Source organism: Talpa occidentalis, unplaced genomic scaffold (genome assembly GCF_014898055.3).
Source record: "Talpa occidentalis isolate TD23 unplaced genomic scaffold, MPIMG_talOcc4v2.1 talOcc4.14, whole genome shotgun sequence".
Taxonomy (NCBI): domain Eukaryota; kingdom Metazoa; phylum Chordata; class Mammalia; order Eulipotyphla; family Talpidae; genus Talpa; species Talpa occidentalis.
In genome coordinates, this window is record NW_023601433.1 from 65,416,443 (window position 1) to 65,435,051 (window position 18,609).

At 38.9% G+C, this 18,609-nt stretch overlaps 1 protein-coding gene across 2 annotated transcripts in view; it reads right to left on the reverse strand.

Moving 5' to 3' along the window:
• NSUN6 (NOP2/Sun RNA methyltransferase 6) overlaps window positions 1-18,609 on the reverse strand; it is a 32,416-nt gene continuing 13,807 nt past the window's right edge. For both annotated transcript variants that reach the window (XM_037510685.1, XM_037510686.2), the window contains 5 exons: window positions 17,408-17,527; window positions 11,389-11,527; window positions 10,427-10,575; window positions 6,466-6,591; window positions 1-564 (listed from right to left, as the gene is read on the reverse strand). In XM_037510685.1, coding sequence (XP_037366582.1) covers window positions 352-564; window positions 6,466-6,591; window positions 10,427-10,575; window positions 11,389-11,527; window positions 17,408-17,527 — 747 coding nt within the window. In that variant the 3' untranslated portion in view covers window positions 1-351. The remainder of the gene's footprint in view (window positions 565-6,465; window positions 6,592-10,426; window positions 10,576-11,388; window positions 11,528-17,407; window positions 17,528-18,609) is intronic.

Sequence of the window (18,609 nt, forward strand, 5' to 3'; positions counted from 1 at the left end):
AAATATTACTAATTTTATTCCTTTTGTTAGATTCACTGATTTTAACATTAAAAATTACTTGTATTCTTTACAAATTAAAACACAAGACTCCCAGTAACAATATGTTGCAGGCATCTCTAGGCATCTCCTTTTCTTTATACTGATAAATTCATAAAGAAAAAATTCTTTTAAAAACACAAAATATAATCTCATACCACTTCCTTGACTACTTGCTCTCTCTCGATCTCTGGTGAAATAGGTGGCAGTCTTTTCTGTTTCCTTAACAACCATGCCATCATATCACTTGGTCTGACAACAGTTTGGTTAAACACATACACAGAGCAAATGTTTAGAATTTTCAATTCTAAAACCCTATGTGCTTTTGCATTTTACAAATTTCGCAATAAAAAAACCTATACAATCGTTATTTGCCAGCCAAATCATGTCTTCTGTTCTGGCATCTCTGAGAGAATCAATGTCAATATTCTGTAATGGCACAACAGATGGATCAAATCGCTGCAGCTGTTTCAATTGTTTAGATGATAAGCCAGCGCCCAACATTCCCTCTCCTCCAATGTGTGGTTCCTGTTTAGAAAAACAATAAATTTGGATGAAGATCCTATAGTTACTAAGTGTGCCTGTGTCTAATTAAAGTTAAAAGAAAGTTAGATTATAAGTACCATAAATTCTAAAGAAAGTGAAATGCCTAAATACCTTTTATTTTTGTGGCATATACATGCCATTTTTACAGGAAAACAGTTAAAATGGGAAAGGAAGGATACACAGTCACCTGATGAATGAGTATTATGTCCCATGTGCTGACCAAATACCATGACACTGCAGAAGACCTGATCTTTACAGTTAGAAATACATGGATTCAAATATAGATCTGGCACATTTTATCAGTGTAACTTTAACCCAAAGTTCCCCCATCTATAAAACAGATAAAAATATTCAGTTCTAAGCCATAAAGTGTTATCAAGTGGCATACAGAGGGCACTCAATAAATGGAACAATAATGAGAATAGATAAAATTTTGCTTTATTGGATTCCCCCAAACTGACAGGAGCTCCTTAGGCAATGAATCCTAAGATACACCTCTCCAACCCATACCAATACCAGCAAAGGACTCCACCCACAACATGGTGGAATAGAAAGGCTGAGACCCCACACTACTGGAAAACCACTGGATTAAATGAGGAGATCAAGAAATTAAAAAACACCTTGAGATGAATGACATTGAGGACATAACTTTCCAGAATGTGTGGGACATAGTGAAAGCAGTAATAAGAGGAAAGTATACAGCAATACAGGCCCACATCAAGAAACAAGAAGTCAAAGAAACAACCTAATCTCCAAGAACTAGAGAAAGAACAACAACAACAAAAAAAAAAAACCTAACAAAGGTGGGGAAAAACCTATACAAAGAAAATTATAAAACACTGTTAAAAGAAATAGAAGATGACACAAGGAAATGGAAACACATACCCTGTTTCATGGATTGGAAGAACATTATCAAAATGGCCATCCTACTGAAAGCAATATACAGATTTAATGCAATTCCTATAAAAATCTCAATGGCATTCTTCAAGGAAATAGAACAATAGAACAAATAGTCAAACCTATCCTGGGCCTCCCCGGTGGCTCAGCGGTTGAGCGCTGGGTTGCAAAGCTGCCTGCAGCCTCTGCAGTGCCGGTTCGATCCCAGGCTGCTCCCCGGCCACGGGAGGAGGGTCCCACATGGCGCGCAGACCTCTACTGCCGCCCTCTGCTCCCCTCAGCAGTGTACTTCGGTCCCTCTGCCTGCTCTGCTCCCTGCTCTGGTGAATTCTCTCACCCTCCCGCACTTCTGACTGTACCCAGTGCTTGTATAAATAAATAAATAAATAAATCTTTAAAAATAAAAAAAATTCAGCCCTTATTAAAAAAAAAAAAATTAAAAAAAAATTTAAACCTATCCTAAATAAGAAGGAGGTGAATGGAAGTATCAAACTCCCAGACTTCAAACTATACTACCATAATAATTAAAACAGTATGGTACTGGAACAAAAAGACACACAAACCAATGAAATCAAATTGAAAACCCAGAAATAAAGCCACTCATTTATAGACAACTAATCTTTGACAAAGAAGCAAAGAATATGCAATGGAACAAGGACAGTTTGTTCAATAAATGGTGCTGGGAAAACTCTATCACCACAAGCAACAGAATGAAACTAGACTACTACCTCACGCCACTCACAAAAACCAACTCAAAATGGATAAAAGACTTGAACATAAGACCTACAACCATAAAATATACAGAAGAAAATATAGGCAAAACACTCCATGACATCCATCTCAGAAACATCTTTAAAGTCTCATGACCCCAGGCCTCGCTGGTGGCGCAAGGGGTTGAGATGCAACCTGTGAGGCTGTCCGCAGCCACTGTAGCACAGGTTCAATCCCTGGCCAGGGAGCCACCCACATGGTGCAGCAGACCTCTTCTGACTCGCCCTCTGCTCCCCTCAGCAGTGTATTTAAGTCGGTCTGCCTGTCCTGCTCCCCACTGTCTCTGGTGAATCCTCTCACTTCTCACACCTCTGGCCTGTGTCCCAGTTCTTATATGCATAAATAAATAAATCCTTTAAAAAAAAAAAAAAGACATCCCCCAAAGTAAAGAAACTGAAGGAAAACATGAACAGCTGGGATTACATCAAACTAAAAAGCTTCAGTACAGCAAAAGAGACAATAACCAAAACAAAGACACTTCCCACTGATTGGGAGAAGATTTTTGCACTTCACATAACTGATAAGGGACAGATTTCAAAGATCTACAAAGAGCTTACACTACTCAGCAAAAACAAAAACAGTCCAATCAAAAGATGGGCAGAAGAGCTAAAAAGACACTTCTTTAAAGAGGAAATACAAATGGCTGATGGGTATATGAAAAAATGTTCAACATCACTAAAAATCAGGGAAATGCAAATCAAAACCACAATGGGCTACCACTCACACCAGTGAGAATGACACATATTAAAAAAATTGACAACCACAAATGCTGGCAAGGATGTAGAGAAAAAGGGACTTTCCTACACTGCTGGTAGGAATGCAAACTGGTCCAACCACTATGGAAAGCTTTGTGAAGGTTGCTCAAACTACTGAAAATGAAGCAACCATATGACCCAGCAATTCCACTTCTAGGAATCTACCCAAAGAACACAAAAACATTAATTCAAAAGGAAACCTGCACTCCAATGTTTACTGCAGCACTATTTACAATAGGTTAGATATGGAAACAACGTAAATGCCCAGCAATAGATAACTGGATCAAGAAGATGTAGTATAGGGCCTCCCCTGGTGGCGCAGCGGTTGAGCATTGGGCTGCGAAGCTGCTGGCAGCCTCTGAAGCTCTGGTTTGATCCCCGGCTGCTGGCGAGGGTCCCGCATGGCACCCAGATCTCTCCTGCCATGCCCGCTGCTCCCCTCAGCAGTGTATTTTGTCAGTCTGTTCTGTTCCCCGCTCTGGTGAATTCTCTCACCCTCCAGTGCTTCTGATTATACCTAGTGCTTGTATAAATAAATAAATAAATCTTAAAAAAAAAAAGATGTGGTATATATACACAATAGAATACTATTTAGCAATCAAAAAAGATAAACTCATGCCATTTGTGGCAACATGGATATAGAGCTGGAAGGAACCGTGGCCAGTGAAATAAAAGGATAAAGAAAAATATGGGATGGTTTCACTTACAGGAGGAATACTGGAAAACCAAACAAGGGATCAGGAAAAAAAAAAAGCAGGCAATTATAAATGAGAGGCATTCAGCAGGGGAGGAGGAGAGAAAGGGATTAAAACAGGGGAGGGAATAGCACAAGAGACTATGGTGATGGTTCACGGGTGACTTGGTGGTAGGAATTTTATGAGGAGAAATCAAACACTGTACGAAAGTGAACAATGATGTAAAATGTGTGTGTGCGCGCGCGCGTGTGAATAAAATATTTTTTAAATAAAATTAACTTTAAAAAGAGAAAGGCAGGCTGGGGTCATCCTCTTCCATAAAAACAGCTATACAAAAATATTTGCTTGTAGGGAGATCCAGATGCTCCACAGTATCCCAAACTTCCCCACGAGATCTTAAACTAAGGTCATTGGCTGCTGAGGGTAAGGAATGGAAGGAAACAAAGGGAAACAAGACTGGGCTCCAGGATGATCACCCAAGTCAGAATGGGAGCAACCAGGGACATTGTGAAATTCTCTGGAGGAATTCTGGTGACACTTGAGTGAGCACAGATACTATGCAGGGCAGTGCTGACTCTACAGGCACTGACTTGGGTTATTGGGAAGTCTGCCAATGATGTCTTGGCTTTTCCTCTCCCATAAGAGATAAATAGAAGCCAGGAGGAGTCCATAAAAAGCCCAAAGAAAGAGAGAAAACTTGTAAGATAATTCACAAATCCTCTGGCATGCAGATACTACAGTCCTGAAGAAAGAGGAGCAGAGACAGGGGCAGAGAGGCAATGGCCATTGTGGGCAGTCATACTGTGAAGACTTACACTAGACACATCATAGTCAAACTATTAAAAACCAAAGATAAAGAAAAATTTTGCATGGATCAAAGAGAATAAAATAACTTACAAAGGATCCCAAATTAGGATTTCCCTGGACTTCAGCCCAAACACTCCAGGCAAAAAGAGTGGAAGTGGGGCCTCCCCGGTGGCGCAGCAGTTGAGCGCTGGGTTGCGAAGCTGCCCGCGGCCTCTGCGGCGCCGGTTCGATCCCCGGCTGCTCCCCGGCCACCGGAGGAGGGTCCCACATGGCGCGCAGACCTCTCCTGCCACCCACTGCTCCCCTCAGCAGTGTACTTCGGTCCTTCTGCCTGCTCTGCTCCCCGCTCTGGCTCTGGTGAATTCTCTCAACCTCCCGCGCTTCTGACTGTACCCAGTGCTTGTATAAACAAACAAACAAACAAATAAATAAATAATACATGCCTCTTTAAAAAAAAAAAAAAAAGAGTGGAAGTGTTCACAAGCCTACAAGAACTGCCAACCAAGAATTCTTTATCCTGCAAAATTATCAACCCAGTATGTAGGTGAAAAGACATGGAACCCACCCAAGTGCTGTTCAGCAGATGAGTAAGTAAAGAAATTGTGGAATATATATTCAATGGAGTACTATAGAGCTGTGAAAAATGATGAAACAGTGAATTTGGGACAAAATGGATGGAACTTAAGGTGATTATATTAAGTGGAATAAGTAAAAAAAAATGAAAGATAGGTATCAGATCATTTCATTCATCAGTGGAAATATAAATAACAACAACAACAAAAACACAGGCAGGCAAAGTATAGTAGGAATAAATCTTGAACTCAGTGAAAGAATGGTTACCAGAGAAAACAGAGCAGTGGGGGAGAGCAGATGGGGTATGGGCATGAATAATTTAAAAAAAAAGAAAGTTTCTTTTTGTTCTGGGGGAAAAAAAAGTACTGTTAAGTATCAGAAAAAGAAAATGTATAAATGAAGGCTGCATCAATTAGTTCAGAAGAATATAGAATTTTAAGAATATCTGCAAACCATTACTTTAACAGTTACATAATCCTAATTTAAATCACGATTTCACAGACAAATGTTTATGTGTTGATAAAGACAGATTTTCAAACACATACCTAAGAAAATTGCTTATTAATGCATGGAGTAAAAATTCATCTCTATTAGGAATATTTTGAGTGTATATGTAGACACACGTAATTCCAAGTAAATTCTGATGTTTTTCCTTACATCTACCAATTATCTTAAGATAATATAAATTATCTTAATTTCAGAGTCTGGAAATTATCTCTGGTTGCTTCTTACTCATGTATTCCAATTACCTACTAGAATTCTTTAGGTAATAAAGCTAGATTTTCAGTGTATCTGCATGAATGTGAGCATTATTACAGATTTAAATAATCTCAGACATTATGGCCTAAAAATCTAATCACAAAAAGTCACTTTAATAAGAGCCATAGAAGAAAGGCAGTGCTAAAGTACAAAAAGCTTTTCAAAAGTTACACATTTACATAAGAAACTGTAAAGAAGCTATAATCCTGAACCAGTTTTCCCCCTTGGCTAGTCTTTGACATCCCAGTTATTAAAACCTTTTTGGGCTCTGATGTGACATGAGAAAAATGTGCAACACTTCCATGCCAGAAAAATCTAGGACTAAAGGGAAAGAAAAGTTTTAGTACCATGAACAAGATCCACAAGTTACAGACATGTAACAGAAATACACCTGAGCGCCATGGCATTTTAACATAAAGGGAAGGAAGGAAGACGGAAAAACATCAGTACATAAAAAATCTCTGTGGACAGCCTAAACTGGATTTAGTTCAAGAAATAGCCTTGCTATTGCAGTATTTGTTTCAGAAATTTTGCCAAATTACTTCACATAACACCCTGTGTTTATCACTGCACTTAAGTTTCCATGGTTTATAAGATTACACAGAGAAAACTGCAATTACTCTTACCTGGGACTGAAGCTGAAGGCAAGGAAATGTTGTGAGGGCCCAGGCAACTTGTTCTTCATTCTCTGCAAGTGTGATAGTGCACGTACTGTAGACCAGCACGCCCCCTGGCTTCAGCAGCTGAACTGCCTAAAGAAACACGTTATCAGACTGTATCTGCTGCAGGGGTATATTTTAAGGGATTTTATTTTATGTGTTATGTTGCAAATGTTTGGCATAAATAAAATGGTTGTTCTGTATGACCAAGACTGTTTCTCTAATTACTGTTCCAGACTAGAGGCATTTCATTATCTTGGAGTTGTTATGGTCCACTTAAGATCAAGAATTTCCCAAACATGATCATTCAGTTTCACAACTTTAGATACCATTTTATGGTAAAACTCAACAAAGTTACATTTTTAGGCCAGACTCCTTGCTGAATTCCATCATATATTCAATTGCCTTCTCACTATTTCTACTACCAAATTCAACATGTTCCAAACTGAACTATCGTCCCCCTGAAATCTACAGAAGCCTCCCGATCCTTTCAGATGTTCAGGTCCCAATCCTCACAGTATCCTTTTAGGCCTCTGGCTCACAGTCCTCATCCACCTGCAAATTCTATTGGTTCTACCTTCAGAATATATCAAGAATTGGGCTACCTCTCACCATTTCCACTGCGGTCATTCTGGCCAATGACCACTATCTTTTACCTGAATTATTGCAACAGTCTCCAACTTTGTCAACCTGTTTTCTTCTTCTGCCCTTCTATTGTAGCAGCCAAAACAATACTTTTAAAATTTGTCATGTTTCAGGACCTCCCCTGGTGGCACAGGCAGTTGAGCGCAGTGCTGTGAAGCTGTCTGCAGCCTCTGCAGCGCGGGTTCGATCCTGGCAGGACGGTGAGGGTCCCACATGGTAAGGCAGACCTCTCCTGTCTCGCCCGCTGCTCCCCTCAGCAGTGTATTTCGTCAGTCTACCTGTTCTGTTCCCCACTCTGTCTCTGGTGAATCCTCTCACCCTCCCGTGCATCTGGCCTGTACCCCAGTTCTTATATAAACAAAAATTTAAAAAAAAAAAAAAAACTTGTCATGTTTCAGCTTAAAACTCTTCAAGTGCCCTCCATTTTCACTTGGAGTCAAAGTTCAAATCCCTATAGTGGGTTTCAAGGCCATATATAAAGCAGACCTCAACACTACCTTCTGACTTTACTTCTTATACCTTGTTCACTCTGCTTTAGCAACACTGGTCTCTGCTGTTCTGGAATACGTGTGGTACACTCCCACCTCAGAATCTGTGTGAGCTTAGTAAGATCTTTTAATTCTCTGCACTGCTTGCTCTTTTATAATCATATCTTTGCTTATATGTCACCATTTCATCAATGCCTTTCTTAAAGCACCCATGCAAAATTGCAACTATTCCAATCCAACACTCTTATCTTCCCCCTCCTTAGTTTGCTCCATAGCATTATAGCCTTGTAATGTATTAAGTAACTTACTCATCCATTTGCCCCCCCCAATGAGAAAAGCCATGAAAAAGAGAGTTATTTATTTTTTCACTATTGTATTACAGCATCTAGAAAGTGTATTACACACAGGAGGTACTTAATATTTGTGTAAATAAATGAAATAGGAAATAAGCTGTTACACAAAAATGAATTTGTTCCAAATAACTAAAGGATATCTTTTCAAACACCCAGACTTACATATATGTAATATATATATATTTATAGAGCACTATACACACGTATATAGTTATATAGTTGTAATTTTTCGACTAGAGTATGCTGATAAAAATTCAAAATTTGTTATTGTGTGTCAATGATTAATTTAAGCACTTTACCTGAAATTTTTCAGTTATAACAACCATGAAACATGGTTCCTATCTCTAATAAAAGGTAACCTGGGCCTCCCTGGTGGCGCAGGCGGTTGAGCGCAGCACTGTGAAGCTGTCTGCAGCCTCTGCAGTGCCTATTCGATCCCCGCCAGCCTCGGAGCAACCCACATGGCGCAGCAGACCTCTCCTGCCTCGCCCACTGCTCCCCTCAGCAGTGTATTTCGTCAGTGTGCCTGTTCTGTTCCCCGCTCTGTATCTGATGAATCCTCTCACCTTTCCACACATCTGGACCGTACCCCAGCTCTTGTATAAATAAAATAAATCTTTAAAAAAAAAGGGTAACCTTATTAGATAAAGCTATTATCCCCATTTCTCGCTATGGAAAGCAATGTACTTAACAATCACTTATGTGCAGGACCCATAGCCCCAATCAAGAAATGTCTGATTCTAAAGTCCACATTCAACATCTATCCATGCCAACTGGCATACCTGCTATATTAAATTCTCTCACACACACTGTCAGCTATTCCTTTACAGAGATCAATGCACCTACTCCTTTAGTCTTTAATTTTTTTTTTAGCTATAGCCTAAAACGATCAAAAAGCTAAATCTCTGCAAGAAGGCCTACTTTTAACAGTGGGTTTCATGTGTAAGTAAAGCTTCTTTTTTGTTGCCTGCTATTTTAACTTTAAGGATGTATTCCTTGAAGTCTGTATACGAGAAGAAAAAGTTAAATAATTTACTACCAGTGTCACTTTTGCATATGAAAGGAAATACTGAAGAGATGAATACAAATGTACTTAAAGATGAATTTTAGAGACTAGCTATGGTATGCCCATTATTGTTGTAGACTATGCATTTATATAATTAGAGGGTTGAGAGGAAACAATGAAATTTTTTTGCTCAAATGCTATCCATATTCTATGAAATTCACTGAATTATTTTTGAAAGACTGAGAGAAAGCCCCAAATATTCTATCTGAACTTCATCAGAAATGTACTTCGGATCAGTTAAATGTGTAGTTTTTATGGTTCTACATCCTTCACTGAATTTCTCATTTTTTGTAAGTGTTTGCCTCTATTGAACTTTAAACTTCTAACTTGTTATCTAAGATGATCCAGGAACCCTATGTAAATAGGAACCTATCTTTTTTTTTTCTTTTTAAAGATTAATTTTATTTATACAAGAGCCGGGGTACAGGCCAGATGTGTGGGAGGGTGAGTGGACTCACCAGAGACAGAGCAGGGAACAGAACAAGCAGACTGACGAAATACACTGCTGAGAGGAGCAGCGGGTGAGACAGGAGAGGTCTGCTCCGCACATGGGTTGCTCCGAGGCCAGTGGAAATCAAACCGGCACCGCAGAGGTTGCGGACAGCTATACAGCGGGCGCTCAACTGCCTGCGCCACCAGGGAGGCCCCCCGGAACCTATCTTATATCCAATTGTTTATATAATTTAGTAGCTATATATTAACAACACAATGACTGTTAGGATAGAGTAGAATGTTTGAAGTTAAACATCTCAGGGAAGACATTCTACTATTGCTTGCATTGAGTCAGCAAAAAGTAAGGTTCCTTGTATCTAAAACCATATTTTCTGGGGATTTGTGTGTGACAAAATACACATAAATACAAAATTTACTATCTTTACTGTTTTTAAGTACAATTAAGTAGCATTAAGTACATTCACACTGTTGTGCAGCCATCACTATTATCCATCTCCAGAACTTTATCATCCTTCCAAGTCAAAAACTCATTAAATAATACCTCCTCAGTAAATCCCTCCAGGGCCTGGTGACCTCAATTGTATATTGTCTCAATGAATGTCCCTATTCTGGTTACTTCATTTAAGTGGAATCATGCAATATCCGTCCTTTTGTGTCTGATTTACATCACTTAGTGTAATGTTCTCAAAATTCATCCATATTTATAATACCAACTATCAGACTTTCATTCCTTTTTAAGGAAGACTAATAATCCATGTATGCATTAACCACATTTTGTTTATCCATTCATCTGTTGCTGAATACTTGTATTGTTTCCACATTTTGCTATAGTGAATAATGCTGCCATGAATACTGTTCCTAGTCTTTGAAACAACAAAGTGGTAAAGGTCAACTTCCCTTCGTAGCAAAGTATCATCACATACCACAGTAAAAAGCTTTCGCTGTAATGGCTGATATGATGTCACTTCTTTCAAAGTCCAAGCACAAGCCATGTTTGGTCTCTGTCCCATTCCGCTACAGGGTGCATCAAGAAGAATTCTATCAAAAGACTCGGGTAAGAATGGAGGTTCCCCTATGAAGAAAATAAAACATATTTGCTATCTGTCTTATCAGTCTAAAATAGAAAATCCTGAGATGAAAGCAATTATCAAGATTTTAAATTATCATCTGGTATAAAAAGCAAAACAAAAACCTATTTCTTCCTTCAATGAGGGAGCTAAAGAAACTAATTCAGATGTATATTTCATGTAGATTTGCTTTGTAAAAATATTAAATACATGGTAATTAGAGTTGAAGATTATCCTATTGATATAGTCCAAACCAAAACCTATTCAAATGAGACCTCCAGCTCTCAATGTCAGAAACCATAATTCTTGGAACTAGGACCTGGAATTAATGGCCATCCTGGAGCTGACACTTTTCTTAGTCATTTTTACTGCAAAAAGTACCTCCCCTGCCCCCCAACAAAAAAAAAAGAGCACCTGTTAGGTGCTGGTCAAAAGTACTAGCAGTATAGTTCCACAGCCTCCCTTCTTTTTTTTCAGCAATGTTATGCCCTAGAATGAGTCAATAGCCCCTAGATCCAACCTTCCTCAGTAATTATAAAATTAAAAAGCTAACATCATATCTTAAAAGCTCTCTGAAATGTACCATGACTTTAAGACAAATAAGTTAAGAACAATGAGTTTGACCAAGGCTTGAGGGTTTAACTCTGTATTATTAAAGATCTAATATTCAGGAATGAGATGAAAAGCAAAAAAGGTATTACAGCCAAATCACTCATATCCATGTTCATGTTTCAAGGCTATATGGATATTTTGGGATAGAACAATACTAGTAAAATTTGTAAAAGTCAGTGATATAAACCTTTAAAAATTTAACTCACCTTCTGTGTCCATATTGAATTTAAGAGCCTTTGTTCCATCAAAACAAAATGCCCTGATGGAATACAGCCCTAACAGTAAAGCATTCTGCTTTATTTTTTCCACCTTGTTGGATATTTTATCCAGTGCTATAACTTCTCCCTAAAAAATGTAAATAAATAAAAATGAAGAATAAATTCAAAGTAGTCATAAAAATTAATGAACAAAACTTACAAAAAATTATTTTCCCCACTTTCCTCCTACCTCAGTCACAAAGCTGAATTCCTTAAACTATATATATATATATATATATCTCAAACATATCAAATTATCTCCTTTTCTTCTAAAAAACACATTTTATTTAAAGATTTATTTATGCATACAAGAACTGGGGTGTAGGCAGAGGGGGGTTGGTGAGAGGATTCACCAGAGACAGAGTGGGGAGCAGAACAGGCAGATCTACTGAAATACACACTGAGGGGAGCAGTTGGTGAGACAGGAAAGGTCTGCTGTGCCATGTGGGTTGCTCGCTGGCTGGGGCCAGGATCGAACTCATGCTGCAGTGGCTGGTGATAGCTTGACAGCACTGTGTCTTTAACGCCTGTACCACGAGGGGTTAAAAACACATTCTTGACAGAGGATTTTCTGATAATGCCCAGCTACTTTTAATTAACAAAACTCAAAATCAAAAATAGTATTTGTAATCTTCTAAAGAAACTTTTTACAAACACTCATTAGAAGTATTAAAAACCACCAATTTGGGGCCTCCCCGGTGGCGCAGCAGTTGAGCGCTGGGTTGCGAAGCTGCCCGCAGCCTCTGCAGCGCTGGTTCAATCCCTGGCCGCCGGGCAAGGGTCCCACATGGCACGCAGACCACTCTTGCCGCCAGCTGCTCCCCTCAGCAATGTATTTCATCAGTCTGCCTGTTCTGTTCCCCGCTCTGCTCTGGTGAATTCTCTCACCCTCCCACACTTCTGACTGTATCCAGTGCTTGTATAAATAAATAAATAAATCTTTAAAAAAACAAAACAAAACAGGAGCTAATGTTCTGAGACATCTGCCTTCTAGTGTTTTGAGAAACAAATGAATGCTACCGGTAAGATCAATCCCCACTATTTCCTGAACTATACACATAAAATTCACATGAATTCTAATAGCTAAAGACAGAAAAATAGCACAGCAAAATGTTCCAGCCTGGTATAAAAAGTAGGTCAAAAATAATTTTATATGGTAACACTGTTAAGTGAAAGTCAATAAAGAGAAGAGGCCATATTTCAAGAATGCATCATGGTACCCATATTTTAAAACACTATGAAATCCTAATGATGGTGAAATTAGATGGTGAAATTAGCCCTTTAATGTGTTTTTTTAAAAAAGATTTATGTATTTATGCACACAAGAACTGGGGTACAGGCCAGAGGTGTGCAGGGTGAGAGGACTCACCAGAGACAGAGTAGGGGACAGAACAGGCAGACTGACTGAAATACACTGCTGAGGGGAGCAGCAGGTGAGTCAGGAGAGGTCTGTTGCACCATGTGGGTAGCTCCCTGGCCAGGGATTGAATCTGTGCTGCAGTGGCTGTGAATAGCTTCATAGGCTGCGTCTTAACCCCTTGAGTCACCAGGGAGGCCCTCAATGTGTTTTCTTGCTTTGGTTCCTTTTCTACACAATGTCCTTGTATGCTACGTCTATCATCTATCAATTGCATAGATTCTAATACCAATTCCTAAATGTAACACCAGATTTAGAAGGAGATAGTTTCAATAAGTACCTTAACAGGAAAATCATTTCAAGTAGTTGAACTGGTAAAGTAGGCAGAAACAATCAGAATAAGGATCAATTGTACTATAGTGAAGGAGTTACTCTATTGGCTAAAGGCTACTTTCACAAAAGTATAATAAGATAACAGACTACATTTACATAAAATTTGTTTAACTATTTAAACAAACAACAACTTGAATGCAGCAACAAAATCTGGGACTCATCGTGGCTCATTATTTCTACTTAAGTTATTGATTTCTATGTTGCTGGCCCACTGTGGAAGACTGCTTAAACCCACACTCCCTGAATCTATCCTTTGCCATTTACCTTTTAGTACCTGCCATTCTGACTGAGACTCAACCATGTGATTTGCACTGGTCAATGGGATGACAGTGTGACACTAGCAGAGACTTGAAAAGCAATTCAACACTTGGCATTCCTGTGCTTTGACCTTGCCAATGGCAATCCACATGTACCCTCTGCTGGGCTGGCCCTGGTCTTAACAGAAGGATTAAGAGACATACATTAATTTCTTTGATTCCGCTCCCTCTCATCCAAGCAAACATTTCCACATTTTCACTAACATTTTCACAAACATTTTCACTAAAGCTGTTCATAACAAGTTCTCCAATCACCTACAAGGTGCTAAATCCATTGAGTTCTCAGTCCACAGAAGGTGACCTAGCAATACAGCTGGTCTCTGCATCTTTCAACCAGAGGGTATCATAATCCTTTGGTTTTTCTCCTACATCACTGGCCATTCTTTCAAATTTTCCTTACCTCAAAGAATCCTCAAGGCTCAGTTTTTTGACCTTGTCTACCCTCTTGCTACTCATCATCAGTTTTATGGCTTTATATATGACTTCCAAGTTTGTATTTCCAATCCACATGTCTCCCCTGCGCACTATGCTCAAATACCCAAACACCTACTCAATATCATCTACTGGAAGTCTAATACACATTACTTGAATACACCCCAAAATAAATTTCTGAATTTTCTCTATAAAACTTGCTCCTTTTATAGTTATCATATCCAACAACTCTTACTGCTCCAGTTCTTTTGGCCAAAAACCTTAGGAATTATCCTTGATTATTCATTTCACAGCCCATATCCAATCTATCAATAGTTCCACCTTAAAAACATGCAGATTCTAACCACTTATTACCTCCAAGAATTTCCCCTGAATTGCTGTCTTCAAACTTCTCTCCTTGGAACTCTTACAGATTGTTTTCAATGCAACGACCAAAATTATGTTTCATTTTTTTGTAAGAGCAATATTTATTTTCAATCAACAGGAGTACATTTTATTCTCCTTCCCAGATGACAGCAAGAATTAAACAAGGTGGCCACCAAGTCTACAAATCGGACAAATCCTGGAGTCTCCCTGGTGGCACAAGGGATTAAGTCTCAGCACTATGAAGCTACCCGCAGCCACTGCAGCACAAATTCGATCCCTAGCCAGGGAGCTACCCACATGGTGCAGCAGACCTCTCCTGTCTCGTCCTCTGCTCCACTCAGCAGTGTATTTCAGTCAATCTGCCTGTTTTGTTCCCCACTCTGTCTCTGGTGAATCCCCTTATCCCTATACCCCGTTCTTGTATGCATAAATAAATCTTTACCAAAAAAATCAGACAAATAAAAAAAAAATCAGACAAATCCTTAGTTAGTAAATGGATGATTGATAGTATGTTACAATGGATGACAAAGTAGTATTACCTAAATTTCTAGACTTAATGGCCTCCCTTTGAAATAGGAAAAAATAGAACCTTTGGAGTAGGAAAAAAAAATTAAGATTTTCCCACGGCAGTAAAGCTGTCAGTCAAATTAGACATGGCTAGTGCAAAATTTTCTGCAACCTCACAGTCTTCATTCCCTTTACCAACCATTTGTAATATAATTAGGTCATTCACAGGAGAAAAACACTGTCAGTGTCAATATTTATTTTCAAAATATAATTTTTGTTTTGAAACAGCTATATTTTTAGTCCAGTAATTCCATTTAGTCTTATTCTACACATAAAATACAATCTTTTTACATTTATGTAGGTGACTATTTCCTTTTTCTCTTTCGGATTACCAAGAGACTTTGGAAACTTGCCTTTTCCACATAAAAGGAAGGTGCAGGGACAACCACAAGAATCAGACTAGCACTTAAAGTGAGACATCCACAGGGCTCAGTTCTTGGTGCATAAAAAGAACTGACATCCTTTATCTCCCAGCTCCTTTCAGCAATAACTATTTGTATTATTTAATAGCTTAAGAAGGAAGAGAACAGATGTTAAAAACAACCAAAAAAAAAAAGTCTAATAAAAATGGTAGAAGTCAAAACCTTTTTGTTCCCGGAAATTGGAACAGGAGATTCTAAGGAACGTGGATACAGAAAAGAAAGGTGTCACTCCTAGCAGAAAACAATAAATTGTTGACACAGCCACTCAAAGCCAAATAAACAAGTATTGAGCAACTAGCTCTTACTATCAGCAACAAAGTATATACCAAAGAACCTGGGACAAGGCTCTGGTTACAGCTTTGGAACTCAGGATTAACGGTACTGTGGTTCAAGAGCCTTTGGAGGATGAGGAAAACCAGAAACAATCACAAAATGATACTTTAAATAGTGAATCAGCCTATGTCACTCTTCTGCATAAAAACTCCAATGGCGGGCCTCCTTGGTGGCGTAGGGATTAAGTCTCAGTGCTACCACCACAGAGGCCCACCACAAAGTCCTAAGTTCGATTCCTGGCCAGGGAGCTCACCCACATGGTACAGCAGACCTCTCCTGTCTTGCCTGCTGCTCCCCTTAGCAGTGTACTTCAGTCAATCTGCCTGTTCTGCTCCCCGCTCTGTCTCTGGTAAATCCTCTCACCACCTGCACCCCAGTTCAACGCAAAAATAAATAAAATCTTGAAAAATAAAATTCTTTTAAAAAACCTTCAAAGGCTTTTCATCACCCCAGGAAAACTGAAGCCCTGTCAGACCACACAAAATTCCTCTATTCAAACATCCTCCCTTTGGGCCTCCCCTTCTGATCTCTTCTTGTACTCTTCCCCTCACCTAGTCTACTTCTGTAAACTATGGAGGTGAGTCAAACAAGTCAGGAGCTTACACCTCTTGTGTAAGCGAAAACATTCTTTCCCAAATATCACATTGCTCATCACCTGTGTTTCCACAAACACCACCTTCATGATGTAGATTTCCCTCACTATCCTATTTAAAACTATATACTCACTCTCCCTCCCTGCCCGCAATACTGTTATTGCCATAGCCCTCTGTACTTTTCACCATAAACCTTATCACAATCATATATATGCCATATATTTATTTATTTGTCATGTCTTCTGTTACTAAATGTATGTGCCATGAAGAAGGAACTTTTGATGTTTTGGGGGTTTACTGCTATATCCCCTGTACTTGGCACACAGTAAAGTAATAAATACCTGTTTAAGCAATCAATCAATTAAAATCTGACTCCCGATCAGGAAAACTGTATTATATCTGAAGATTCTATCATGTGTAAGGATTTTAGGAACCCTTTCACTTCATGGAATTTGAATCAAATAGGAAAAATAGTATCATTTTGCCATATCCTTCTTTAGTTGAAGAATCTCCAATAAAACAGAGAATTGAAGTACAGAATGGTTACATGGTCACACTGAGTTTGAATACAGATATAACTAACCACCATGAAAGAAAACAATTGGCAAATACAGATATTATATATTATTTATAGAGCTCTGAGCTGAAGTAAGCAAAAAAACTTACTCATATTTTGTGACAAGAAAGTTTTATAATTAAGCCAGATGAAAAGGTTTTTATGAACACTAAGACAGGAAGAATGCACATTTTCTATATGTGCCTACATATATATTTTATATCATATATGCATGTATATTTATCAAAATATATTTTGACACTTTAATAACATACTATCAAATTAATTTTTAATGGAGGAATTTAATAGCTTAAACAAGTATCAAGTGCTATAACTAAGAACACTGATAGGTCCCAAATGTTTTCTTTAAACTTAATTTTATGAGGGAAGAATTCTATTCTAAATTGTATAAGCAATTTTGGGAATCAAGATCTTATGACAATCTTCACAAATTATAATTGTCTACTGAACCTAATAAATGATGACTAGCACCAAAAAGTCTTCACCTTGGGTTGAATCTGAAATTAATCAGATTGTGAATGTCTGTATGTTTGTAAGTTAGGTGCAGTTCCAACTTCATCATTCAACTATGTAGTATGCTGAAAGTAGTTTTGCTGTGAAGGCAGTCTCACCTGATCATGCATGAGTGCTGCAATGTGTGTTGTTTTACCTCCAGGTGCTGCACACAAATCTAGAATCTTCTCTCCAGGTTGAGGATCCAGAACATGAGTTACTACAGCAGATGGCAAATTCTGGAATGAAAAATAAAAAATAACCAATGACCCTAGATCCTAAATTACCCTGTGACCTCATAGGACAGTCACATGCACAGACATACACACATGCAAACATGACATTTTCTCTAATTCTGTAAATAAAGTATATTGCCTTTTCTAAGTTCAATGGTTATCAATATTTTAAAAGCCAGACACCTCTTAAAAATATGGAGAAGCTCTGGATTTTTTTTTCAGAAAATGTACAAAATTCTGCAATTTCAAGTGCCTCACCATCTAATTCCCATTGAAGAATTTGTTTTATGCTAATAACATTCCCTTACCCCTAATATTCCATACCCAAAAAAAAAAATGGGGGGAGGAATACAAAGTGAAACTTTTGCATCATCTGTTAGAAGCTACAAAGAGGGGCCTCCCCGGTGGCGCAGTGGTTGAGAGCTGGGTTGCGAAGCTGCCCGCAGCCTCTGCAGCACCGGTTCGATCCCCGGCCACCAGGCGAGGGTCCCACATGGCGCGCAAACCGCTCCTGCCACCCGCTGCTCCCCTCAACAGTGCACTTCATCAGTGCACTTCATCAGTCTGCCTGCTCTGCTCTCTGCTCTGGCTCTGGTGAATTCTCTCACCCTCCCACGCTTCTGACTGTACCCAGTGCTTATATAAACAAATAAATCTTAAAAAAAAAAAAAAAAGAAGCTACAAATAGAGGCCTCCCTGGTGGCATGAGGGGTTGAGCACAGTGCTGTGAAGCTGTCAACAGCCTCTGCAGTGTGAGTTCAATCCCTGGCCAGCCAGGAAGTTACCCACATGGTGCAGCAGACCTCTCCTGACTTGCCCACTGCTCCCCTCAGCAGATAGATACTTCGCTCTATCTGTCTGTTCTGTTTTCCACTCTGTCTCTGATGAATCCTCTCACCTCCCACACCTCTGGCCTACACCCCAGTTCTTGTATGCATAAATAAATGAATCTTTAAAAAAAAAAAAACTTTAAAAAAAAAAAGGCAACAAAGAATAGAGATTTAGGGATAATGATTGTCCATGGAAAGGCAGGGCAGAAGGCATCAAAATAAATAAAAAGGACAAATTTCCCCAGGAACTTTCCC